The sequence below is a fragment of the Scylla paramamosain genome, chromosome 26 (genome assembly GCF_035594125.1).
Source record: "Scylla paramamosain isolate STU-SP2022 chromosome 26, ASM3559412v1, whole genome shotgun sequence".
NCBI lineage: Eukaryota > Metazoa > Arthropoda > Malacostraca > Decapoda > Portunidae > Scylla > Scylla paramamosain.
In genome coordinates, this window is record NC_087176.1 from 857501 (window position 1) to 885143 (window position 27643).

Genomic DNA, 27643 nt, shown 5'->3' on the forward strand with positions numbered 1-27643 from the left:
TCTCTCTCTCTCTCTCTCTCTCTCTCTCTCTCTCTCTCTCTCACATGCAGTGCACCCTTCACATGACCTCGGGAGGTGAAAAACCACGCTTATTGCCTAAAGGATAACGCAGGGAACAGTGGTAACCAATCAGAATTCAGGATATCAGGCTCTTATCAACACTCTGGCTTCCCACTGGTCAATCCCCCAGGGCAGCCATATTCCGTGACGTCATAGTGATGTCTCGCTTAAGGGATTAATTACTTACGTCAAGAGATGTCCAGGTAACTAGGAGGAAGAGGAGGAGATGGGGGATAGAGTAGTAAGGGGGGTAGAAGATGATGGAGATACAGATCGTGGAGGAAAGACGTTAGATAAGGTATTGTATGAGAGAGAGAGAGAGAGAGAGAGAGAGAGAGAGAGAGAGAGAGAGAGAGAGAGAGAGAGAGAGAGAGAGAGAGAGAGAGAGAGAGAGAGAGAGAGAGACGAAGCAGGTGAACACTGGAACACCCTGATAATATTTGAGTTACGCCAAAAATGTCATCGTTTTCTCTCACAACAAGAGCTTAACTTTCAGGACGGGACTCGTGTAGGTGTGCTAGCGACGTGCAGGTGGAGAGATGCCAAGAGACGTGAGATAGGTGGAGAGATGAAACAGGCGGAGAGATGAAGCAGGTGGAGAGATGCAGCAGATGGAGAGGTGAGACAGGTGGAGAAGTGAGACAGGTGGAGAGACAAAACAGATGGAGAGGTGAAACAAGGAAAGAAAAATAAAGACAGTGTTGGAGAGGTGAAACAGGGAGAGATGAAACACAAAGGTGGAGAGATGACACAGATACAGGTGTAGACAGATGCCAGGTGAAACAGGGACAGGTGGAGCTGGTGCTGAGATAAAACAGGTCAAGAGAAACTGGGAGAAGTGAAACACGTGCAAGTGAAGAGAGATGCGAGATGAAACAACCAAGTGAACAAAAGACGAAGGCAAAAATTGGGAATAATATTAAAACTCAGAATGATAAAGCTTAATAGCTCAACACACGCGGAAATTTAAGAACATTCAACAAAACACTGCAGAAGACGACGGCGACGAAAAAATTAAAACAGTAATTACAAAACCCAGAATAATACATTTTAATAACTCAACAGACAAAAAATTAAGAACACTCAACAAAACCGACACTGCAGAAGAAGACAAAGAAGAAAAAAGGAAGAAAAAATGAAAATAATAACAATCATAAAACCCAGAAAAAAAAATTAAGACCATTGAACAAAACTCGCAATGCTGGACCCCAAAAAAAAATCAAGAGAAAAACCCATAAAAAAAAAAATAATAAATAAATAAATACTACCAATAAAATCCTGAATTAAAAAGAAAAAAACACACATTGGCAGAAATTTCCAGCCATTCAAGCAGACAGACACAGCAGCAGACGAAGACGACGACGATGAAGAAGTAAAAGAGAGGAGCACCAATTTTTCTCCATGGTCTTCGTCGTGCTCCTCTCCTTTCCTCCCATTTATGATCTAAAGTAGCTCGGCGAAGACACGCAGCTCATTAAAATAATTACACAGCCACGCCAGGTAGCTGAGGGGCCCTGTCTGTCTGTCTGTCTGCCTGTCCGTCTGTCTGTCCATCTCACCCGCCCGTCTACACTCTCATCAAATTTTTTTCCTCCAGTCTCCCCTCCTCTCTCTCTCTCTCTCTCTCTCTCTCTCTCTCTCTCTCTCTCTCTCTCTCTCTCTCTCTCGAGTGGATAGGGTAAAGTTGTAATCATCAGAAGTAGCAGCAGTAGTAGTAGTAGTAGTTGTGTGTGTGTGTGTGTGTGTGTGTGTGTGTGTGTGTGTGTGTGTGTGTGTGTGTGTGTGTGTGTGTGTGTGTGTGTGTGTGTGTGTGTGTGTGTGTGTGTGTGTGTGTGTGTGTGTGTGTGTGTTGACAGGTATGTAATTACTCTCACACGCCACGATATAAAGAAAAAAATGCTCCCCTTTGCTGGGTGTGGCATGGGAGAGGAGGAGGAGGAGGAGGAGGAGGAGGAGGAGGAGGAGGAGGAGGAGGAGGAGGAGGAGGAGGAGGAGGAGGAGGAGAAAAAAATGGGACAAGAACACAGGAATAGTAGCTGAAACTATATCCATGCCTGCCTCCTCTCTCTCTCTCTCTCTCTCTCTCTCTCTCTCTCTCTCTCTCTCTCTCTCTCTCTCTCTCTCTCTCTCTCAAGGCCATAAACAAGTTCCTGAGGCGTCCTTGTTTTGATCAATTTAGATAAAGTGAAGAAAGACAAACACACACACACACACACACACACACACACACACACACACACACACACACACACACACACACACACACACACACCCTCTCTCTCTCTCTCTCTCTCTCTCTCTCTCTCTCTCTCTCTCTCTCTCTCTCTCTCTCTCTCTCTCTCTCTCTCATCCAAAACCACATCTTCCCTTTATTAGTCCCTTCATATTTAGCCCCTCTCTTCCTCCCTCTCCCTCTCCCTCCCTCCTTCTCCAAGACAGGTAAGATATTGCGTGCGATGTCCACTAATGACGCAACACAAACTCTCCTCCTCCTCCTCCTCCTCCTCCTCCTCCTCCTCCTCCTCCTCCTCCTTCGCCTCCGCCTCCTTCGCCTCCGCCTTCGCCTCTTCTTACGGAGAGAAACGAGTAATTTTTATTCTTCATTTTGTGAGTTGAATCTCCTTCGCTGAGAGAGAGAGAGAGAGAGAGAGAGAGAGAGAGAGAGAGAGAGAGAGAGAGAGAGAGAGAGAGAGAGAGAGAGAGAGAGAGAGAGAGAGAGAGAGAACAGACTCTGGGCGCCTGTAAGTAATTATTTGAAGAGAAAAACCGAGATTGCTGCGTGAGGGAGAGAAAGGAAGGGAGGGAGACAGGGAGGGGGAGAGGAATCAAGCAGAGAGTTGGAGGAAGAGGGAGGAGTGGAGGAAAAGTGTGCTTCCTTTACGTCCATTTTTTCCTCTTCCTCCTCCTCCTCCCTCTCCTTCCTCCTCCTCCTTCACTTAACTTCTCGTCCACCGCTGCTTTTCTTCCTCCAGTCTTCCCTCTCTCTCTCTTCTTTCCTCCCCTTCCATCACTGCTCCCTATCTTCCCTCCCTTCATCCCCGTGTTTCATTGTGACAGGTAATGCAATCCACCTGTCACCACCACCACCACCACCACCAACACCACCAGCAACACCACCACCACCACAAGGGTTCAGGTTAATGTGGTCATCCCTCATCTCTTCCATTTCTCGGTTTCATTTGATAACGTGCAGCTGTGAGAGAGAGAGAGAGAGAGAGAGAGAGAGAGAGAGAGAGAGAGAGAGAGAGAGAGAGAGAGAGAGAGAGAGAGAGAGAGAGAGAGAGAGAGAGAGAGAGGCTCCTACCCATGCAGCAGGTGTTGGACTTCTACTTCCAAGTCTTCCATATAACTTTACATCACCTGACTGGCTTCCTAATTAACTTTTCACCTGTTCTACCCAAAATTCCCACACACACACACACCCTTCCCCTGCCTCCCCCTTGAAGCCACACAAAGCACCCTCTTCACAGCATCAAACTCCAATAAACACCAACAAATATGGAACAACAGCATGAACTGATCTCAAACGCAGGTTAATGAAAAATGAGTGAAGAATTATGAATGAGTGAAGTACCCGCAGGCTTTGTATATCCGCAGGGCTGACGGTCAGAGTTCACGGAGTGGGTGGATGGCGGGAGGGAGAGAGGGAGGGAGGTAGGGAACATTAGGAGAGGGAGGGGTGGGATGGAGGAACAGAGAGGAGGAGTAAAGGTAAGCGAGATTCCAAGACAGGTTTATCAAATTGTTTTTTTCTAATCACTTCACAAAATCAGTCTCGTGTGTCTGTTGTTTAACTGCGTGCCGTTTGGTGATGTTTGATTTCATGTGGTGTTGCAGGTACAGCGGGCGTGTGTGTGGGCGTGGAGTGGCGTGGGGGTGTGTGGAGGCATCGTGCAGGGGTCGGGGAGGGGGAGAAGCGACCGCCGCTCGTGTTTGTGTGCCTCGTTTCAGCATCTTGGGAAGTGTTGTCCCTTTTCTCTCTGTCTCTCTCGCCAGCTCTTCTATTTGACAGAGAGTGACGGAACATGGACGGGAGGGCGTGTGCGCGGGCGTGCAGGAGGAGAGGTGAGTGTGCGTGTCGACGAGTGAAGAGCGAGAAGTGAGAGCAACAGGATTGGAAGAGGAGGAGGAGGCGGCGGCTTCTGACAGTTTTGGAGGCGAAGACAAAGACGTCTCAGTCGTCTCACTTTCCCGTGTTTCTGTGTCTTCCCGGTGACTGCAGCAACCCATGAGGCCTGACAACTACCCCAGGAGACCTCCACGCCCTTGACTCCACTCCCAGGGCCTCCACAGGTGAGCAACCAACCCACACTTCACCTGTACTCTCCCACGCCAACATATTACCACAAAATCTCTCTCAATCGTCGAGGAAATCTTAAATATCCAATGGAACCTTTAAATATTTCCCCCTCACGTGTTTCCCTTGAGTCGTGTTGCTAAGTGTTACCGCAAGTTTGGCGCTAAGTTTTCAAGTCTTCACGCAGCAGGTGTTCAAAGTTTGTCATTGCGTGCGGGGGTGAAGTTGAGGGAATAGATCAGTCTGTCCCGCATCGTTTTCTTTGGTTCTTTGGTAGGTAACACGAGGAGACCGAAGGAGGGAGGGAGGGAGTTGTGACAGGGACGGGAGGTTAGGGGGATAAGGGTATGAGGGAGAAAGGTAGGGAAGGAGAGAAATAAAGAGAAAGAGAGGGAGACTTAGGTAGATATTACTGCGAAAGAAATGGGTGTTAGTATGAGAGAGAGAGAGAGAGAGAGAGAGAGAGAGAGAGAGAGAGAGAGAGAGAGAGAGAGAGAGAGAGAGAGAGAGAGAGAGAGAGAGAGAGAGAGAGAGAGAGAGAGAGAGAGAGAGAGAGACACTCAAACGATACCCTACCAAATATTTGCTTCGCCCCCACCTAATCCAAAACATGTATGAGACAAGAGCGATTAACTAAAACTAAAATTACAATATAACAACACCTAAAGATGCACAATAATTAATAGAGGCAATACGCAATTAAGGCACAACTATTATATTGCATTAAGTCAAGGTAACGCTCCCTATATACGTACAAGGGCGATTTATAATATATCTTGACACATCATTACTTTACATAGCTCGGCAACACACACACAACAGGACTTCCACGTACCAACCCATTTATAATGCTGTGACAGATCATTACTTCACCGTAGCTGCAATAGTAGTTGTATTGGTGGTGGTGGTGGTAGTAGTAGTAGTAGTAGTAGTAGTAGTAGTAGTAGTAGTAGTAGTAGTAGTAGTAGTAGTAGTAGTAGTAGTAGTAGTAGTAGTAGTAGTAGAGAAATGAGTTGTATAAGTAGTAGAAGTAATAGTGTCAGCAGCAGCAGCAGCAGCAGCAGCAGCAGCAGCAGCAGCAGCAGCAGCAGTAGTAGTAGTAGTAGTAGTAGTAGTAGTAGTAGTAGAGAAACGAGAAGTAGTAGTAGTAGTAGTAGTAGTAGTAGTAGTAGTAGTAGTAGTAGTAGTAGTAGTAGTAGTAGTAGTAGTAGTAGAGAAACGAGTAGTAGTAGTAGTAGTAGCAGTAGCAGTAGCAGCAGCAGCAGCAGCAGCAGCAGTAATAAGGGCGGTAATAAGGCAAATAATGGCAGTGAAGGTAGGGAGGTAAACACGGTTAGCACTTATGACCACGAATGCTGGGAGGCAAAGTGGACATCGAGGGATAATAAGGCGATGAGTGACCGAGTGACGCGTGGCGGCGACCGAGGCATAAAGCATGACACACCAATCGCTTAATAGTGCTCAGGACGCGACTCAGACACTACATTCTGCACACCAGTCTGACTTGAGCCGCCGCAGAGGAAGTACAGCGTGTGCGGTGCTCAGCGAACCGGCACGTGAGATTTCCGTGGATGGCTTGTTAGATGGATTGCTCAGCGTAGAGATTGTCAGACTGAAAGGTAACTAGAAGTTGAAACACGGGTGTAGTCAAAATATGCTGCTGTATCACATGTTACTAGGATGTTCATATTCATGTGTGTATTGCTACGTTTAGTAATTAATTTTACTGACAAAAAGTAGTAATATGAGATTTAAAGGTAACTAGAAACTGGAAAGATTAATAGAAATGTGTTTGTGTATTCCAGGTTTATTAGGTTTCATTAATAAGCAAAAAAGAATGTAATGTAACGAGATTTAGAAGTAAATAAAAACTGAAACACGATTGTAATCCAAATTATCATGGTGTAGTACGTTACTATAATGTTTTCAGTAAACTTAATGACAAAAATGCAAAGTTTCAAGCTTTGTTAAAAGAAGAACGTTATACAACGAAAATATATCTGAACTTATTAAGGATGAATAAAAACGATATTATAATTTAATATCCCGTTTTATACATAATACAATTACGTTTCTATCCACGCTAGTAGCGGTACTGGAAGATTTCACGTTTTAGAAAAGAATGGACAATATAACGAAACCTTTATAATCAATATCGACTTGAATACCATTACAGTACAAAACCTGAAGTACTGCAAAGTATTATATTTTTTTTTATTATCAGCAGTGGCGACGCAATATACGATTTCTTCTACAAAACACACTCGCGGTGTTTAAGGAAGAAAACGTGGAGCAGCGCCGCGACAATGGCCATCTATAAAAAGACGCCATTGCAAGTTTCAATATTTCAGGAGTGTGGGACAGGAATCGAGTGGTTTCCGGAAGACCTGATCGTGTATTCTGTGTGTGTGTGTGTGTGTGTGTGTGTGTGTGTGTGTGTGTGTGTGTGTGTGTGTGTGTGTGTGTGTGTGTGTGTGTGTGTGTGTGTTTATCTGTTCTTCCTTCTGTCAGTTCGTTTCTATTTGTTCCTTTGTCTGTCTATATGTCTGTCTCCCTGTCTGACTGCCTGTCTGTCTGTCTGTTTGTCGAAGATGTATGTACACAAAGAATTGGCAAATTTTTTTTACGAAAGCCACTTGCAACATTCTCTTATTACTTCTTCCCACAACTTTATTATTGATAACCCATTGTGCATCTCTCTCTCTCTCTCTCTCTCTCTCTCTCTCTCTCTCTCTCTCTCTCTCTCTCTCTCTCTCTGTTCCTGCTCGTACCTCCTCCCTCCACCACAATTATCACCCTTACTCTTCACATATCCCTTCGCCACGCTGGCCACTTTCGTCCACTGACTCCCTTCTCTTCGATTACCTTTAATTATTCACGAACGGCCGATATAAAGTCAGTGTGATGAACGAGTTCAGCACCCCCCCCAAAAAAAAAGTAGAGATAAAGTTATGTAGCTGATGGATCAGATCTAATTTTTTCACGAAATCATCGAACAAAAATGTTACCAATATTAAAAAAAAAATAAGTTACCAAGATAATTAAAGATAATTGATGATAAGACTTAAAAAATAAAAGGTAAAATAGACAAAAGAATTATCAAATAAAAAGAAGTCACGTAAATTTGTAAATTTTCAGAGTAAAAATGAAAAATTCTGAAAAAGTCGATTTTAAGTGCAAGGAATGCCAACGACGCAGGTAAACACACACACACACACACACACACACACACACACACACACACACACACACACACACACACACACACACACACACACACATCGAAGTGATCCGATGCATAATGAAGCAATGGAGGGAGGGAAGGAGGAAAAGATTGGAGGAAAGTAGCGAAAGAGAGAAGGGAAGTAGCGAAGGAGCGAAAGGAAGGAAGAAGGAAGGAAGAAGAATTTTTCTTTCATTTAATGAAAGAAAAATGCAGGAAGAAAGCATGGTATATTTTTTTGAGAATGTCAGGCAACAGGAAGGAGATATATAGTAATAAAAGTGACTTGATTTGTGTGTGTGTGTGTGTGTGTGTGTGTGTGTGTGTGTGTGTGTGTGTGTGTGTGTGTGTGTGTGTGTGTGTGTGTGTGTGTGTGTGTGTGTGTGTGTGTGTGTGTGATTTGTCAGCTGTTGTAGTTGCTAACTTCACACTATCATTTCTCCTCCTCCTCCTCCTTCTCCTCCTCCTCCTACTACTACTACTACTACCACTACAAGTAGTAGTAGTGCTACTACTATTGTATAAAATATACTATGGTAGTTGATTTGAATGCTTAACAGAGAGCATTGATTTGGTGGTGGTGGTAGTGGTGGGAGGAGGAGGAGGAGGAGGAGGAGGAGGAGGAGGAGGAGGAGGAGGAGGAGGAGGAGGAGGAGGAGGTAAAAGGTTGAGGTTGATGACCTGTGAAAATCTCCAAAGAAACAAGGGGCGAGAAAAAACAACAAAGGAAGATGAAGAATTAATCATGCTTCCTATCACTGCACTAAAAAAAAAAAAAAAAAGACAAAAAATAGACAACACAGTGTTCTTCAGATTCTTTTAAAGTGACTCAGTCTGACTTTCCGCAGTGTCATCAGTTCTTCATATGGAGTCTGAATTAAACATATAAGGGATGCTCAAATGAATCTGTATATGTGCTCAAAGAATCTCTCGGGGTCGAAAACCTTAGAGCGGAAACCATAATCATAATTCTCGAGATAATTCTAAATAGAGTGACACATTTCCCTTACAGAATATTGTGAAGCTTAATCATTTTAGTTACACTACTTGCTCAATATATCCCTTCAGTTCTAAATATTCAAGCTTCAACGATGATATGTACGTACGTAACAAGAACTATGCTATGAACATTTTTAAGTTCACTAAGTTGATTACTAAATTAATTCCTTTCAGCACACTTATATTCAATGTCTTCCTATTCTTACTTCCTTCTTTCCCACCCATTTTCATACACCATTCATCTCGTTTCAACTTAATACCTCGCCTTTCCTTTCCAAACCATTCCCTTTCAACACACGTAGTCATTGTCTCGATCATTTCATTCCTTCTCATTTTTCCTTCACAATTTAATTTAATATTTCGTCTTCCCTTCTTAATTCAACTCCTCTCCATCCCTCCCCCCTTCAGGATGTGGCTACGGAGGAGGTGGGGCGCCCCTGGAGGAGTGGTGGGGGGTGGCAGCGTGGGTGGTGGTGCTGGTGGGGGGCTGTGGCTGTGGTAGCGGAGGACGGGGTAGGCGTGGAGGGGTCGCTGCCCCCCCACCGCTTCCACCACCAGGCAGTGATGGACCACAGGGGGCACTATGTGATGCTATGGAGCCCCGAGAAGGAGGGACTCACTCTGGAGGTGCAGGTCAGTGACTGAATGAGTGAGCACTGGTGAGTTAGCGGATGAGTCCATAAGTCAGTTAGTGAGTAAAGATGAGTGACTAAGTAAAGGTGAGTGCATGAATGTGCGTGTATGCGTGAGAGTGAGTGAGTGAGTGAGTGAGTGAGTGAGTGAGTGAACGAGCGAGCGAGTGAGTGAGCGAGTGAGTGAGTGAGCGAGCAAGCGAATAAATAACAGTAAGTGAATGGGAAATCGATTGAATTATTGAGCGAGTGAGTGAATAAGTACCTATAGAACGTACAAGTAAGACCTATACACTGCCTATACATTGTCCCTACAATACGCTTTTCACAAAACCTAACCCCCTCCCCCCTCCTGCAGGTGGCGACAAAGGGATATGTTGGCCTCGGTTTTTCTCCCACCGGAGCCATGAAAGGTTCCGACGTGGTGATTGGCTGGGTGGCGGACGGGCAGGTGTATCTACAGGTGTGTGTGTGTGTGTGTGTGTGTGTGTGTGTGTGTGTGTGTGTGTGTGTGTGTGTGTGTGTGTGTGTGTGTGTGTGTGTGTGTGTTGTGTGTGTGTGTGTGTGTGTGTGTGTAAACTTACTTCCAGGTATGTGTACGAATTACTTCATTTATAGTTCTTTTAATGCTAGTAATTCAATGTTCCACTTCCCTTTACGTACATTCTTCCTCCCTTCCTTCCTTTCTTCCTTTCTAGAAAGTAATTTGCTTTATTTTCCTTTTTATTTTATCCTTTCTTCCTCTCTTCTCTCCCTCTCGCCCTTCAATCCTCTTTTGTTCTTTCTATTCGATGCATATTAAGGTCATTCACACAATTTTCATCCACGCCCTCCAATGTGAGAGAGAGAGAGAGAGAGAGAGAGAGAGAGAGAGAGAGAGAGAGAGAGAGAGAGAGAGAGAGAGAGGCAATAGCGTGAAGCATAACAAGACACGCGTCGCCACCAACACGTGCCGGGAGGGTTGCCACGCGCTCACTCTCTCAATCCCTATCCCTCTCTCCTTTCACTGATGGGAGGAGCGTGGACTACAATAGTGTGAGTGACCTTTGTATGGACTGAATAAAAAAAAGGCCAGAAAAGGGAAAGGTGAGGGGGAAGAGGAGGGTGGGAAGAAGATGAGGGTGAGGAGGGTGGTAGGAAGATGAGGGGAAGTAGGAGAGGAAGGGTAGGATAAAAGATTATAATTAACAAGAAAGGAAGTGTCAGATTTAATATAAACATGACAATTAGATTATGTCAAGCTTCCCTGAGCAAGCTGTCGAAACCATCCCACAAATCTAATTAAACAAGGGAGTCCTGTGGTGAATAGATATTACAGAGGTGCTGCAATTCAAGCCTAACATTGGAACAGAATGGACAGGCTTCTCTACCCACTGCATCGAGACATCACACTTGATTAAGGAAATACAATTGGGAGAGGGAGATATGTGTGTCAGATATGCTTTGTAGTGCTTATGAGAGAAACAGAGCAAGAGGTTAGTGGAATTCATTGTCAAAGAACGCAATGTGGATACAAATTATATTTTGGTCAGTAGAGGTTCCAACTTAATTCACACCTGCAAAAACAAAATGGGGCAAACACAAATATAATAATCTTCACGCAATTATTCAACTAAACAACAAAGGAAAACACGCTTCGTACGACTGTGGAGTGGAGTGGAGTGTGCAAGCGTCAGGAATCGCATCCTGACAACCACCAAGGCGTTGCTGAGTTGCCCTGACACGAGAGACTCAGCCTAGACTCATCATTAATTGAATGTACAAGATCACCGGGGCATGAGCGACAAAAATGAGAACAAGGCCTTATTTTCGGGGTTCAGAGAGAGAGAGAGAGAGAGAGAGAGAGAGAGAGAGAGAGAGAGAGAGAGAGAGAGAGAGAGAGAGAGAGAGAGAGAGAGAGAGAAAAGTGTAATACGTGCAGAGGCTTGTGAACTTGCCAAATTGTCGCTTGGTACACGCCCTTGTAGCGACTCTAATTTCTCCCTTCCCCTACTCCCTTCTTACCTCCATCCCTCCCTGTCTGATAGTTGTCGAGAGAGAGAGAGAGAGAGAGAGAGAGAGAGAGAGAGAGAGAGATGAGAGAGAGAGAGAGAGAGAGAGAGAGAGAGAGAGAGAGAGAGAGAGAGATGAGAGAGAGAGAGAGAGAGAGAGAGAGAATTTAATAACGTAATGCACAAAAACACAATCTTCCACAACATAATTCATATATTGACTGTCATACTGGGACTGAAAAGAGAAGGGTTGGGAGGGTGGGAGGAAAGCTGACATAGTTGAAGAGCTGCGTGAATTTGTGGTGTGAATGAGGAAAAGTAGAGTTGATAATGGAAGGGGTTGATAATGTAATGGCAGGTAGTGGCTGTAGTGTGGTGGGGATAAAGAGAAAGTTTACTCTTATGTACATACTTTCGTAATACTTCGTAGTGGTCGATAGAAAACAATGTAATGCCGCAAAAGTTCATTTCTAGGAATAGATGTTTTGCCAGACGCCGCTACGCTCTTGCCTCAGGCTTGCTCCCACCCCCCTCCTCAAGTCAACCTATCAGAGCGCGTCTGTACCCTTCCTTGACCAATAGTAAACCTCCTCCTCAACCTCACACTTCAAATACAAATTCAGAGGGGAGCTCGCGTGTGTGACGTTAAGGTGGACATCGTATTATTTTCTATAAAGCTCTCAGAAGATTGCACGATGAGTCTGAAGCTGTTCAAGTTCTATACAAGAGCCACGTTATCAACCCAGACATTATGAAGTGTTCTAAACTGCGGAAAAACTTGTCCCAAGACTGATTACAAGCTTTGGAGGTTCACGAGGGACGGAGGATAGGAAGGCAGTGTCATTATTGAAGAAGGACTTTTGACATAGCTTTATCATATCGTTCTGATGAAGATCTCACGTTGTAGTCACCAGGAAAGCCCTAAAACGCTATCTTGGATCCGTCATTCACCATCTCTCCCGCTTCACCCCTCACCACCATCCTTTACATTACTACCCAGGGACAATACTATTATATTAAGTCTTGCCAACACCTTCCCTTTCCCCTTTCTTCAACCCTCACGCCTTGCCCTTACCATTACTACTCAGAAAATACTGGTCTTGCCCACCACCGTCCTTTCCTTCCCATCTCTCACTCACGCCTTGCTTTCACCCCAGGACCGCCATGCGTGGGGCCAGCTCACCCCCTCCCTGGACGCCTCTCAGGACTACAGGCTGCTGGGGGGCTACGAGAACTCTACCCACACTGTGCTGCGGCTGTGGCGACCCTGGACCACCTGTGACGACCAGGACTACCAGCTACAGGTGAGGTGTGACAAGAATGTGAGGATGTGGATGAAGGGATGAGGTGAGACATGAGGCCTCGGGGTTTGGATGAAGGTGGTGTAGGTACTGGTGACACAACATAAAAGATTGAGTGGAAGACTAGGGGTTAAATAAAAAAAAAGTGACATAAACAGTGTCTGCTGAATATTTAATGTCCTTTCTAGCTCACATGGTCAGCTTAGGTTGGGAAATGTGACCTATGAAATTTAACTCCAACCTCTTGATGAATTTCAGTCTGCTTTCCCTGGATTCAAAACTGCTTTGATTAACTCCAGCTTCCTTCCTCTGAATTCCAACCTCCAACCTCTCAACTCCAGTCTCCTTCCTTTCAACTCACTAACCTTCTTCCTTTCAATTCTAACTATCTTTCACTCTAACCTCCTTCCTCTGAATTCAAACTTCCATTCATTCAACTCCAACCTCCTTCCTTTCAACTCAATAACCTCCTTTCAGTTCCAACCTGCTTTCTCCAAACTCCTTCCTCCCTCTGAATCTCAACCTCCTTCCTAGTTCCATTATGTTATGACAATATGTATATTTATTGAAACTTAAAGGAAATTCATGGTGGAAAAATATCATGATTTATTGACTGGTATCTCTAATTATTAATTATTTATTCATTTATTTTTGTTTTACAATTTTGGGAAAAACTTGATGAAGCAGCCTGATTTGTTTCATATTTGTTCATTTATAAGTAAGATTTTGAAGATCAATTTGGAAAAGTAATTGCATATCTATATAAGAAGATATATATGATGAGTTTGGTAAAACAGAAGTATGCCTGTATATTCATGCATTTCCCGCCAACAGGATGACACAGTGCGGGTCATCTGGTCATATGATGCCCTGGACCCTGCGAAGGGTGAAGAGCGATTACGAAAACACGACCACAGAGGAACCCGAAGCCTTTACCTGCGGCACCCCCAGCCCCACCCTGCCTCCAGCCAGCCCTTCACGCCCACCAGATACTGGGACGTGCTGGCTCCCGAGGTGCGTGCTGATGTTTTACTCACAGTGGCAGGATTCAAACAACAGAATTGATCTTGGATCCCTGGTAATTGTTCAGTCCTGACACCTTAAGTACTGTAATTTGTACCTCCCTGGCAGGGATGCCTCTCATGGGCCAGAGATTTATTCCACCTATAAGTCAGTTCCTCCATGCTTCAGTGATGCACTTAAGGGAATATGACCAACCTTTTTATGTACTTTTACATATTGAGAGACAGACTTTTCAACTATAAAACCCTTCAACAGTTAGAGACTGAGACAGCTGATCATTAATGTGATTTTTATACGAGTTGAAATGTTCATCTATCTACCAGGCTGGCAATCCCACATGGGATGACCCAGACAAACCACCACACACCCACAGACACATTATTCACGCTCTTAGCCCTGTCAGCCCTTGATGGAAAGGGACAGTCTCATGAACCATCCTAGTACACCCCATGAGCTTTGGCATAGCACAGTTAGCCACATACTTCTTGAAAAATTATGAAGAAAACTTGTAACTTGTCTGATTAATTGCTCTCTCAAAACACTTTCATATTACAGTCACCTAACCAATTAGTCAAATGTAATAAACCCTTTCCTCCCTCCCAGGTATCGCTGCCGGACACACTACACACGCTGTATTGGTGCAAGCTGTACATGGTGCCAGACATGCCCCGCAAGACACACCTCATTGGGGTGAGTGTGATGTCCCATATTTTAATTCAGTTTTATCATTACTCTTTTTAGTATTTAATATATCTCTCTATAGCATCTCATTGGGGTGAGTGTGAGGCTCTTTATACAATATTTGGATCTAGTTTTACCGTTACTTTGTTCGACACTAATATATCTCACTATAGCAACTCATGCTGCTTGTTTTCTACTATCTTCTGGCATACATACATTGATTACAGTTAGCTGATATCAACACTATGTGTAATTAATCATCTTACCAGCATCATTAATCATTTCATCCCTCCCTCCTTTCCCTCTGCTACTCCAATTCATTTACACCACCAGTGACTCCACTTTCCCTCCCCTGCAAGCTAATAAGTTCCTCCTCCTGCCTCTTCCTCTGCTACTCCATCTCATTTACCTCATTTCCCTCCTTAACATTACCACTTACTCCACTTCCCTTCTCCCTCTAATGAAACGTCCTCCTCCCCCAACATTACGTGCCATAAATTCATTTGTCCACCACCATTCCCCAGTAATCAAACAACTTCCTCCTTGCTCAACATTCTTCTCTGTTTCATCCCTATTCAAGGACATTCATTTAATCCTTTGTCTCTTGTGCCCTTGTTGACAATCCTTCCACCTTTGTGTTTCTCTCACTTCCATTTCCATGACTTCTGCAACACACTTCTCTGTTTCTTCCAATCAGATGACCAAACCATCTTAGTCTTGCTTCCTGAACTTTCTTGGGACACCAGTGACTTTTACTGATCCTGTTTTACTGATCCTCATTTCTTATCCTATCTTCTCTGGTCACTGCTCATCCATCTCAACATCTTTATTTCTCCCATGTGGAGCTTGGTTGCTCCTGATTTCTTCAGGGGTGCTGCTTCAGTCCATAAATCACAGCAGGCCTCACTATGTTCTTGTGGACTTTACCCTTGAATCTAACAGGTATTCTTCTGTCATGAAGCATGCCTGATGCTTTCTTCCAATTTTTTCAGCCACTGAATTTGATTATTGTTCCTTTGTCCATCTCACCTACTGTATCCATCATTGAACCAAGGTACTAAATTCATACACCCTCTTGATCTTAATTCCTAAATTAATTGTTACTGGTCTCCATTCATTCCTTTCACCATATATTGTATCTTTGTCCTGCTTATCTTCATTCCTCTGCTTTTCAGAGTACCCTCGAATCACCTCTCCAGTTCTTCTTTACTCTCGGCAACAAGTACTATGTGTAGTCTTCCATACAAAATTCTCTCAAATAATTTCATTGTGTGTGACAGTTTGATCCTCCTAAAGTTTTCATAACTCTGCACATCTTCCTCTAAAGACTGATATAAGTGTACTCTCCATTTCCTGAGTATTGCTTCCTTATCCATGTGTTTCTTCTTAAGCTCCCACATCACACCAATTCCCTCCTCAGCCAGTGCCTTCCAAACCTCTACAGGTATTCCATCTAGCCAGCCTCTTTACCATTCTTCTTTTCAAAGCTTCTTTAACCTCTACCCTTGTTATATGTCTTCTTTTTAAAAATATTTCTTTTCATTTAATATTCACAACATTCCTTCTATGTCATAATTATATCACTTTATGTATTATGTATTTTGCTGTTCTTATCCTTGATTTGTCTGATGTGTGTTGTGTCTAGTTCTCATGCCTCTCATTTTTACTACGTAATTGGATAATCTTTCTTTTGTCTTTCCTTGGTTTCTAGAGCTTGATAAAGCTGGTTATAGGCTTCATCCTTACCTGTGGCCACAGATCTCTTACTTTGTAGGCTATCCAGTCCTCTTCCTGCCAAGTTTCTTCCCACTAAGGTTCTTTTATATGTTTTGTTGCTCTTTGCACATCCTTGTTGAACAACCACATTTCTTCATTTTCCAATATCTTGCCACCACTTTGGTACAATTTCCTTTCCATGTCCAAGCTTCCTCCCCGAACAGTACAAGCCACAGATTCAACCAGAGTCCACTGCCCTTCCCCACTAATCAAACCACTTCCTCGCTCCCAACAGTACATGCCGCAAATTCAGCCAGAGAACCGCCAGCATGTCCACCACATGCTGCTGTACGAGTGTCACATCCCACACGCTGAGAAGCTGCTCCACAAGTTTGTGTCGGCCAAGGGAGCACAGTGCTATGACCACAACATGCCGGTCTCCTGGTTCAGCTGCAACACAGCCATTGTTGCGTGGGCTATTGGCTCTGAAGGTGAGTCCAGCTTCCCTTATTTTCTTATGTTCATAAGAGATGTGTGTATGCATTACATTCTCATTATATACAAGAGATGCATTACATATTAATGATGCACAGTGTGAAAATGTGCAAAGTAATTATTTCACTGGAGATATGAATGCGTTTACAGGCTTTAGGTAATTTATTCGTATTTTTCATGACAAAAATGAGGATGCATCTCCAATTTCATCAGACATGAGTGTAAGCTGGCTTGACTTCACTCAGGACTTTTCTTAAAGAGCAAATAGCTGATGTTTGAACAAGGCTGCATCTATGTCTGGGGTCACTGTTAATGTGCTGTCACATAGCAAATGACATGGTGTTTTAAATTTTGCATTGCAAAAATAATTCAAAGTAATGCAAAAAAACAAGACAGACATCAGGTATTTCAATTAAGATGGTAAAACTTTAGATCCACTGAGTAACAGACCACACACACCAAAGCAAAGACAGCAACACCAAGCTTGTTATCCGAGAACTTATCACTCAATAAGAGACAGTTATGATGTGAAGTCGTTGAATTCACTGGAATATCTAGCGTGTGTGTGTGTGTGTGTGTGTGTGTGTGTGTGTGTGTGTGTGTGTGTGTGTGTGTGTGTGTTTATGTAAAGAGGAAATATAACTAATGTTTACTCTTCTTGCAGGTGAGATGTTGCCACCTAATGTGGGGATTCCCCTTGGCGAGGAGCATGGAGGTGCCAGTTACTTCATGCTGGAGATTCACTACGATAACCCAGACCTCATGCCAGGTGAGTGAATGCCAGGAAAGAATGAAGAGTGTTTAGATATAGACATCTTGTACTGAATGCAAAGATAAGGTTGTATGGTGGAATAGTGGTAGTAACTGTGGTGTGGGGCTGAAACATGAATTATGGGAATGAGAGAAGAGTGAATAACAGCAAGAAAGAATGAAGTGTGTTTAGACATGTCTCTGTCTCTTGTATGAATGTAAAGAGAAGGTTGTGTAGCGTAATAGTAGTAGTATAGGAGAATTAGCGGTGGAAGAATGACAAAGTATGAAGAAGAATTGGTTTGAAATTATGTAAAGAATGAGAAAATATGCAGGAGAATTAGTGTTGGAAAGTCAGTGAGAGAAGGAGGAAATATGCAAGAGGATTTGTGTTGCAAAATCAATGGAAGGAGGAGGAAATATGCAGAATCTGTGGTGGAAAGTCAGTGGGAGGAGGAGGAGGGAATATACAGGAGAATCAGTATCAGAAAGTCAATGGGAGGAGGTAATGTGCAGGAGAATTAGTCAATAGCAAAGTAACACTAATGCTTTATGTCTCCAGGTGTGGTGGACAGCTCTGGTGTTCGTCTTCTATACACAGAGCAGCTACGGGAACATGACGCTGGTGTGCTGACCCTTGGCCACACTGTCTCTCCTACCATGATCATCCCACCAGGCCAGGAGTGGACCACAGTGGCCCACTGCACCTCCACTTGCACCCAGAAGGTTTATATATGACCCTTAACTAAATATTCTGTCACTGTAAGCTTGAATGAAGGCAAGAGTACTTCAACTCCATCATTAGCCAAGGGGCTAAGACATTGTCGTGAATGTGAAAATTTTGTGCCTTGTCATAGCTACACTTCTTTTTAGCATATGTGGCATATGTGTGTACTCATACGGATTGCTCAAGTAGATTCATCGTCATATAAATAAGAATAGATTTATAGTTGCACCAAAGTCATATGGCCCAGGATTCCACCTTCGTATAATATGTTCTTCAAACTATAATATACAATATAGTTCTTCAAACTATATATACAAAAAAATTCTATAAACACAAAGTACACCCAAAAAGAAAACAAAAAAAATCCCTTAAACTCCCTCAAATTATCAACCTCTTTCCTCAGTAATCCATCCCTCTTTCCTCTTCAGACAGTGCCTCAAACAGGCATCACAGTGTTCCAGGGGGTCCTTCATGCCCACCTGCTCGGCTCCTCCATCTCTGTGCAACACATCCGGGAGGGTCAGGAGCTCCCACCAATCATGCAGGGTGAGTACAAGCCAGTGACAGTGTTTGCTTTTAATGTCTGACTAGCATCTCATTGTGTGTGCCAGACAGCTCTTGAGTCTCTCTTCACTCATTAATAATAAAGACATTCGTAACCTAAATTTTGTGCCTCTTAACAATGTTTTAATAGAGCGAGTACAATTTGGAAAGATGCGCAAGCAAATAAAATAATAATCATGTATGACACCTTAGACCCTCATTATATTCAGTGGGTTCTTACCAGATAAGAACCCACTGAAAACACTTCGATAAAATACATGTATAAATAATAACCCTGAGTAATCATAACCAAAAGTAAAAATATTATTCACAGTATTCTGTTCTGAGGAATATGATTGATTGATTCAGTACGTAATGGAAAGTGGTGATGAGTGATGGTGCAAAGAGGTGATGAGCGATAAAATGTAGTGGTGGTAATGAGTTGTGTATGGTGAGAGATGCAGTGTGGTGGCGACTGTGTAGTGATGAGTGAAGAGGTGTGGTTCACTAGAGTTAAAAATACAAAGTAAAAAGGAAATAAAAATATAAAAATGGCAAGTAAAAGGTAAAAAAAAAAAGTTGTATATATATATATATATATATATATATATATATATATATATATATATATATATATATATATATATATATGGAAAAGTAATAAAAAGTACATGTACAGAAAAAAAGATAGAAAGGTAAAACAGTAATGAAAAAACCGAAAAATAGAAAAGTGGAGAAAGGCAAAGAAAAAAAAAATAGAAAAAAAAAAGCGGTTCTCATTTGCGCGATACTTGGGTGCCAAATACAACAAAAAAAATCATCATATATATACCCTCACACCTGCATGCAGCATGGTGGAACCTGAAACATGATAAAGCTGGAAGAGGAATATATAACAAACAAACGTGGAATTCATAAGTATACTTTGAGCCACGTGATGAAGTGGAGGGGCCCAGTTAGAGGGCGTATGTTGGGGGGTTTAATCCTGCTGCGCTGTCGCCGGTGAGAGAGAGAGAGAGAGAGAGAGAGAGAGAGAGAGAGAGAGAGAGAGAGAGAGAGAGAGAGAGAGAGAGAGAGAGAGAGAGAGAGAGAGAGAGAGAGAGAGAGAGAGAGACTATAAGGAGCTGCCGGCAGGAGGGGCTCAACTGATGTTTTAGTTTTGAGTAAATTGATGTTAAAGTTAGGGAACTGTTACAGATAGTTTAAACGTAAAAATGATGTGTAATATATCATTTTAAAGCTAAGGAACTTGTCTTTTTTGCTGTTTTGGTTTCATAAAAATCCATTATTTTTTTTATGTTGAAAATTACAATTTTACCCACCTAACTTACATTTTAAAATGTTGAAAGATTTAATTATTAATTGATTATCAGTATTAACAGATCACTATAAAAACATTAAATTCACTTTATAAGTCAAACACTCACCAGTCTTAGGTCGTTTCACAAGTGTTTCCGTGACCCTACATGCAATATAACACGACTGAACACCGTGGTTTGCCATTTCCCAAAAGCCCTTGGAAACAATTTGAATGTTATCCTCCCCAACTTTGGCAAAAACATCGGTCAATACAAGTACAGGGACTCCCAACCTTCCTCTTTTCTACCTTGGTGGCCAGGTGCATGCTTCTCCCCCGATCACACTTGCACTTATTTGCGTTCTTTAACCAATTCTCAGGACGCTGTTGCCGCTTGCATGACTTTGGGGGAGCCTCTTTTTGTTCAGAAGCGCTGGAGTCGTAATCGGATGATAAATGCATGGTAAATAGGTAAAACGCACATACAAATGGCGCACGTGTTCACATTCGCGTGGAAAGCAGCGTGACTCAGGCAGGAGGAATGGCTCAGCGCGCGTGAAAAATAGCACTACCGCCTACAGCCCGTAAAAGCGCCTAGCTCATTGGGCGGAGCTGCGAGTCTCATGCTTGCTACCCGCCAAGTGAGCATCGAGAAAAATTACTGGCTACCACTTGTTGCTATACCTTATGTAGCGAGGCTATAAGGTTCAATATTGTCTGTCCTTTGGTAGCATGAGACAGAAAGAGTGCAGACATGTTCCGCGGAAACTGAAAATGTGGAAAATGCTGGTTAAGGCCCTCCTGCCCGGAACTCCTCATATTTGTTCTAATACTTCATATACCACTTTCATCTATTGTGATATTTCACATTCATGATATTCTTACAATTTGGATTTTCGCCTTTCATTTTGATGTCTACTTTTGTCAATGGTGAGAAAGTTCCTCATCGAGATTTCCACAGTTTAAGGGTTAAATTATTGTGCCGTATTTGTGATGGGGAATTAAAGCAAGCCGGCATGCTAGTATTAGCAATATGAGAAGCAGTTTTATTTTGTACTCTATTAGTCGCTACAACTATGGAGACCGGGTCGCTATAACTATGGAGACCGGGAGCAGAGGGCAGCATGTTGAAGTGACCGAATCAACCCGCCTTCTATTAAAGCCACAACTGTGCGCTAATTACCACAAAATATGACATGGATACTATAATCATAGTGTTATATATTCAACAATTGTTATATTGCAAAGGAAATATAAGTAAAATCCATGGAATGCATGTACCTTGGGCCCGGGTGGTGGTGGTGGTGGTGGAGCGTTCCGGTGACGCCACGCTGCGACATGAAGCCGGCCCGCAGTTTTAATGCTTCATACCGGTTTTCAGAGAAAATTTCAGCATGGCATCGCATTTACGATTAATGCCTTCGTAAATAATATCGATTAGAACACTAGCGGTTATAAGAAACTTGCGGAAACTTAGCCGGCGATGGGTGGGTGGAATGGACAACATCCACCCTCCTCAGATCTTCGCCGAGTTCTGAGATCAGATGCGTAGTCGACGCTGACATATGCCTCTCATTGGTTGATGTCTGACTACCCAGGATCACCAACACTGTTACGCCATTGCGACTGTCAACCCAGACACGTAGATGATACACCCAGAAATACGAGTACGTAGCATTTCAGCGTGTACTGATGCTTTCACGAGATTTCAGCCACTTCTATATGCTTTGTTTTCTTACAGACAACCATTACGACTTTAACTACCAACAAGCAAGAGTTCTGGAGAAGACGAGAGACATTCTCCCTGGGGACTCGATGATCGTGTCTTGTGGGTATGATTCTACCAAAAGGAAAATGCCTACGTTTGTAAGTTCATTTTTCATCAATTTTTCCTCTCTTCTCCCTTGCCTCCTGAAGCCAAAGCTTAGTTACACTCGTATGGGAAAAGTAGTGTTGGCAGGCCTGGGGCGTTCCTGTTGATGAAGGGGGGCATGAAGCATTGCCAGTCTGTGATTGAAGGATGGCCCTGTCACGTGACCATTTGGTGTATGGGGGTTATCCCCTTTGCTTCTCTCTCTCTCTCTCTCTCTCTCTCTCTCTCTCTCTCTCTCTCCTTGATTTAATTTTTCTTTCAGTTTAACAGTATTTCCCTTTTCCTTCACTCCTTCCTCCTATACCCCTCATCCCTTATATCCCGCTCTCATCCATGACTCCCTCCTCCCCCTTATCTGTCTCTCCCTTCCCCTCTTCTACCTCCCTCTGTTCTAGAAGCTTCTAAAACAGAGATATGTTTACGTTGATTTATATTGTTTATTGACACACACACACACACACACACACACACACACACACATATATATATATATATATATATATATATATATATATATATATATATATATATATATATATATATATATATATATATATATATATATATATATATATAAGAAAATGTTATCTTGAAGCAAAGAGATGCTAACACACTATATAATTTGTGTAATTATTATAATCAACATATTAAATACTTAAAAATGTTCCATAACAACATCATTATGAGCAGTGTCTCTACCATGGTTTTCAATCCCAAGAATTCCAATGAGCATGTTCACAAGCTCAGCTGAGCATCACTTGCCTAGATGTATGTATAGTGCACATAGGATAGAGCAAAAGTAAAAGGAACATCCTTCACTGTATTATACTCTTATTCTGGGATGCGTTTGTACTTCACATCCCTTCTTCTTAGTTCCCGTACCCTACCTCCTCCCTCCCTTCCTCCTTGTTCCTGCCTCCTTCCTCATGTTCCATTCCTCTCAACTCCTGTACCCTACTTCCTCCCTCCTTTCTTCCTTCTTGCTCATGTTCCCTTCCTCTTAGCTCCTTTGCCTTACTTCCTCTCTTCCTCCTAGTCCATGTTCCCTTCCTTTTAGCTCTTGTCTCTCCTTCTCTCCCTCCTTGCTTCTGCCTCCTTTTTTTTTAACTCCTATTCCCTCCCTCCTTTCTTCCTTACTCATGTTTCTTTCCTCTTTGCTCCTTTGCCCTACCTCCTCCCTCCTTTCTTCCTCCTAGTCCATGTTCTCTTCCTCTTAGCTCCTTTGCCTTACCTCCTCCCTCCTTTCTTCTCTCCCTCTTTGCTCATGTTCTTTTTTTCTTAGCTCCTATGCCCTACCTCGTCTCTCCTTTTCCTCCTTGCTCCTGCCTCCTTCCTCTTAGCTTCAGTGCCCTATTGCCTCCTCTCCTCCTCATAGTTCCTACCTTCCATCTCTTCCCTCATTGCTTCTATCCCTTAATTCCTTCCTCCCTGCTCTAATGACAGAAGATAGAATGAAGGATGCATAGCATTTCCTTAAAGAATCTTTGGTGTAACATTTCTGTATTAACTAATTTGACAGCTAAACTACTTCCACTTCACCTTACTGATCGTTAGCTCCCATCCATCCCTCTCTAGGGAGGGTTTGGCACCATGGAGGAGATGTGTCTTGCCTTCCTCACCTACTACCCGCGTGCAAACCTCTCTGGGTGCTACTCAAAGCCTGACATGGCCCTCATCATTGACACCTTTGGCATCAAGGATCTGTACAACAACAACCTGTAAGCATGCACGTCTTGACAGTGTGATGGATAGCAGTATGTAGTGGTATGACTGTAGTTCTGAATAATAATGTTGTCAGCAGTAGCATTCCATATGCATATCTCAGTAGCTCCTTGTTGCATCACAAATGTAAATGGTAAATTACATATCCTAATGAATAATATAAGGGAAGAAGTGTATAATAATGAGTGATGCTAAGGTTCACCATGATGATGATCTCTTATCATGTGATGTCTTTCAGCCAGAAGCCATCATATTTGACCAAGGCTTTAATATGCTAAAACAGTGCTATCTCATTATGTCCAGATCCTCTGTCTGTCTGTACATGCATGTTATTTCCAAGAATGATGGGTAGTACCTGACTATTCTGCATTGTTCACTGGGCAGCATTCCTACACACACCCTTACTTTTAATTAATACTTCCATCATCCATTACAGAACACAGTTTGATCACAGATACCTGAAGTGAGTATCAGTCCTTACATCAGTCCAGTTTTTCAGTGACAATATTAAATGGAAAAATATTAACCTTAAATTTCTAGACCAAAATACATTACATCTCTGTGTATTTGTATGTTTATTTCAGAGATTTCCCCATCATTGACGAGATGGAGGACTGGCTGTTGGACATGATGGAAGCAGAGGAAGGCGGTCAGTCCCGAGACATAACTCTTGCCAACATCTTCAACTCAGTGGTGGTGAAGGAACCCCAGAGTGAGTGACTTGTACACCATAATTAATTCCCCCACATTAACCCATACTTAGTCCTTTTTAATCATACAATTCTACATTCTTTGACCTGTTAAAATTTTTCCAAGCCACTGTGATTAATTTCCCACATTGAGCCATACTTAATCACAGAATATCCTTTTTAATCATACAATTATACATTCTTTGACCTGTTAAAATTTTTCCAAGCCACTGTAATTAATTTTCCTTATTGAACTATAATTGACTACAAGATTTCCTTTTTAATAATACAATCCCAACCCCACATCTCTTCACCTTTAAAAATTTTCCAAGCCACATACACCTTATGCACTTTTAAAAATCCTCACAACACATTTTCCTTTACCACACATTTTTCCTTTATTAAGATAACTCAGCCACATTCTTACCCTCCAGAATCTCTTTCTGCCACACACTTGGCCTCTTAGTTAAGCCACCTTACCCTTCAGAATATCTCAACCAGACCTTCTATGACATCCTGTATAACCCTACCACTTGGGAAGACCCGTATCTGGCCAGGACCCTGCAGCAGATGGTCATTCAGGGCCAGCATGAGCCCTCCTGCGAGTACCACGGCCGCCAGCCTGTCCTTGGGGTGGGTGTTGGGTGTGACTTGAATGGCAGTGACTGAGAGAATTAACTCCCATGGATATGTGTGATTTTTGAGGAGAGTTATGACCATTAAGTACTTTTTTCAACTTCACTGCTATGGCATCTCAAGCTTGGTAAAATATTGCTGTGCAGTCTTTGATTATGGTTTCCAAAGACAAAAAATAGAATGAATGGCAGTGTGTGAGAGAGAGTAACAGAGAGAACTGACTCCCATGAGTGGGTGATTTTTGTGAGGGAGTTGTGACCATTAAGAGTATTTAACCATTTCATTGCTATGGTACCTCAAGCTTGAAATATTACTGTGTAGTCTTTGATTATGATTTCCAAAGACACAAAAAACAGCAGAATGAATAACAGAGTAACTTCAAGTGTTGATAGTTTTGTGCACAAGTAAAATTGTTTCACATTATTCCATGGAAGTTATAAGGGTTGTGTTGCCATTAGCAATCAAAGGATTAAGGAGGCCAGTGGTAACTAATGAAAATGTTTAACAGATAAGTCTTCAGAATTGTTTTCCTCCCCACACAGTTGCCCAAGAAAAGTAAATACCCACGTTATCGAGAGCTGCAACCTCAGCCAGCACCCTGCACCCCGCCATCAACTTCCATCCCCACCACCACCACCACTGCCACTACTACTACTACTACTACTACTGCTACTACTACTACTTCATCCACCACCACCACCACTACCACCAGACCCACAACTACAAGCACCACCACCACTGTTATGCAGACCCAAGCTGCCACCACAGAGAGAAGTCAAGGTACACTAGGAACTTGGCTTGTACAATACCAGGGTCTTCTTATATGCAAGGGTCACATTTTGTGGAAGCCTTATTTAAAAGTTCATATACATAATTTGAACCTGTCTTTACATTAATTTTAAGTTAAGTTCCAAGAGCAAATTTCATAGATGCAGGGTTAATTTTGACATAAAATGGAATACAATCCAGAGTAGAATGAAACAGTACCTGACCTGCACCTTTTCTTTTCAGGCATTGCCCAGACTCCTCCTGATGTCGTCACATTGCCCAGTGCCCAAGATGAAGAAAATGAAATACACAAGGACAATCTCATCGACAAAGGCATAGGAACCTCTGTTTCGGCATGTGCTTATGTCATTCTCATTCCTGCCCTGTTCTCCCTCCTCACACATTAGTCTTTGGTCAATTTAGTGTGATAGTGATAGAATGGTTGGCTTTAGTCTACAATATTTATTACTGTACTACCTTCAGCTTTTCTCATAACAAAGAGGTCCTGACCTCATCTCTGATCATCTGTACGCCCTGTTGATCTCAGGATGGGCATGGAATGTAAGTGGAGGAAATTTGACCTAGCAACCCTGCCAAGATGTCTTAACCCAGTGTGGTGTGGTATGTGGCTCAATACCAACACTCACCCTAATCACTGGGAGAAAGTGCTGCCTTGCAGTAGAATCATACAGACTTATAGTGATCTACTGCTCTCTTTATTTATTACTAATAGATGCAAGGAAGGCAGTGTACCATGACAGCATTTAGATCTCCATTCTGCAATGCGGAGAAAGCTTTCCTTACTGTTGCCCTTGATCTAATGGTCTATAATGTCAGTCCATAGATGTGAATTGCATTGATTCCTGTCATCTCTGCCATTTCAGAAGCCAAATCTATGGTATTTAAAACATTTTACTATTTTCACTTGAAAAGGAAATAGATAAGAAAATTATTGATTATGATTCTCTCTCTCTCTCTCTCTCTCTCTCTCTCTCTCTCTCTCTCTCTCCTAACTGCATTTGCATCACAGGGAACAATAACTTTATGCTATTTTGTAAACAAGCATTTTTCAACTGAGTTGTGTTAGGCAGTTTTGATTCCTATAATCTTGAAATACATATATTAATTTTGAGAGGTCTGTCTCAGCACAAAAAATGTGCAACTTTTCCTTATATCAGATTTCTGCTGCAGCTTTAATGTGCTTGTATATAGGTTTGATGTGATGCTTATTTATATTTATTGTAGATAAGATTTTTCTTTGCATGTATGAGAAAAGTATGTGAATGTATGCATCCTCAGATGCATTGATAGTGCCTGTATGAAGAAACCATTTTATATCAAACTTGTATTTTAAATATTGTAAAAAATATGAATATACAGTAAAGTTTCACTTACCTTCCACCTAAGATAAGCCTAAGTCAGCATAAGTGTTCTGCTGCAGTTTCCTGAACCTGGGAAGACAGGCTGAAGGGTATCCTATGCTGGTCATAAGCTAGCTGGTATGTATTTCATCCTAAATCTTTCAAGCAGCACAACACCAAGCAAGGAGATAAGGTAGTTAAGCACTGCATCTGTGGTGATGAAAAGATAAAGTAACCTGTTAATTATTGTGTTGTCTAGCTAAATACCAGGCTGACATTCCAATAACAGGATAAGTAGATAAAGTGCATGCACCAACTGCATACATACACACAGTATGCATATATATATATATATATATATATATATATATATATATATATATATATATATATATATATATATATATATATATATATATATATATATATATATATATATATCTGTGTGTGTGTGTGTGTGTGTGTGTGTGTTTTCTCTTTAAGAATAAAATCAAATTTGATAATTACAATGATCACTTACCCATATCTATATTAAAGCACGACAATACCTGGCATGCAGCTAAGTCAGGGAAACAGTATCTGAGTATAGTGAAGAAGCAGCCAGATAACAGCCTACAGAATGTATAGAACACTAGAAATTACAAGCACACCACATCAACTCTATGCTTCATCTTTGCCAAACCACTGAAGAGGCCTGACTAGGTAAAGCTACAAGCTGCTTCAAGGAATTAATCGACTAATCCCACACTCCAGCTGTTAAACCTTAAGTCAGACATTGTACACTAAAGTAAAAAGTTTTCTTCAGTCATTTTCCTTGCAAAGCCAAGTTTTCATATCTGAAAAAGATGTGTTAAGGAAA

General features: G+C 42.2%; 1 protein-coding gene across 3 annotated transcripts; it reads left to right on the forward strand.

Annotated features, from left to right (window-relative positions):
- Nucleotides 1-3948: 3948 nt before the first annotated feature.
- LOC135113533 (DBH-like monooxygenase protein 1 homolog) lies at nt 3949-26807 on the forward strand. 3 transcript variants are annotated; one of them, XM_064028781.1, is made up of 18 exons: nt 3949-4125; nt 4283-4353; nt 8988-9212; nt 9570-9674; nt 12360-12506; nt 13338-13517; nt 14130-14216; nt 16219-16414; nt 17083-17187; nt 17731-17894; nt 18324-18441; nt 21477-21601; nt 23184-23326; nt 23767-23793; nt 23915-24042; nt 24507-24652; nt 25198-25435; nt 25667-26807. In XM_064028781.1, the coding sequence occupies exons 3-18, from the start codon at nt 9144-9146 to the stop codon at nt 25828-25830; spliced, it is 2142 nt and encodes a 713-aa protein (XP_063884851.1). In that variant the 5' UTR covers nt 3949-4125; nt 4283-4353; nt 8988-9143; the 3' UTR covers nt 25831-26807. The 3 variants fall into 3 exon arrangements, with proteins under 3 accessions (XP_063884851.1, XP_063884849.1, XP_063884850.1); XM_064028779.1 differs by having other exon boundaries at nt 3949-4353; XM_064028780.1 differs by lacking the exons at nt 3949-4125; nt 4283-4353 and adding an exon at nt 5827-5976.
- Nucleotides 26808-27643: the final 836 nt, after the last annotated feature.

Excerpts from the sequence above, each read along its gene's own strand:
- LOC135113533 (XM_064028779.1), top strand. The coding sequence starts at position 9,144 with ATGGACCACAGGGGGCACTATGTGATGCTATGGAGCCCCGAGAAGGAG. Across the intron at positions 16,415-17,082 it reads GTGGGCTATTGGCTCTGAAG|GTGAGATGTTGCCACCTAAT; the intron begins GTGAGTCCAGCT and ends CTCTTCTTGCAG. Across the intron at positions 21,602-23,183 it reads AAAGGAAAATGCCTACGTTT|GGAGGGTTTGGCACCATGGA; the intron begins GTAAGTTCATTT and ends ATCCCTCTCTAG.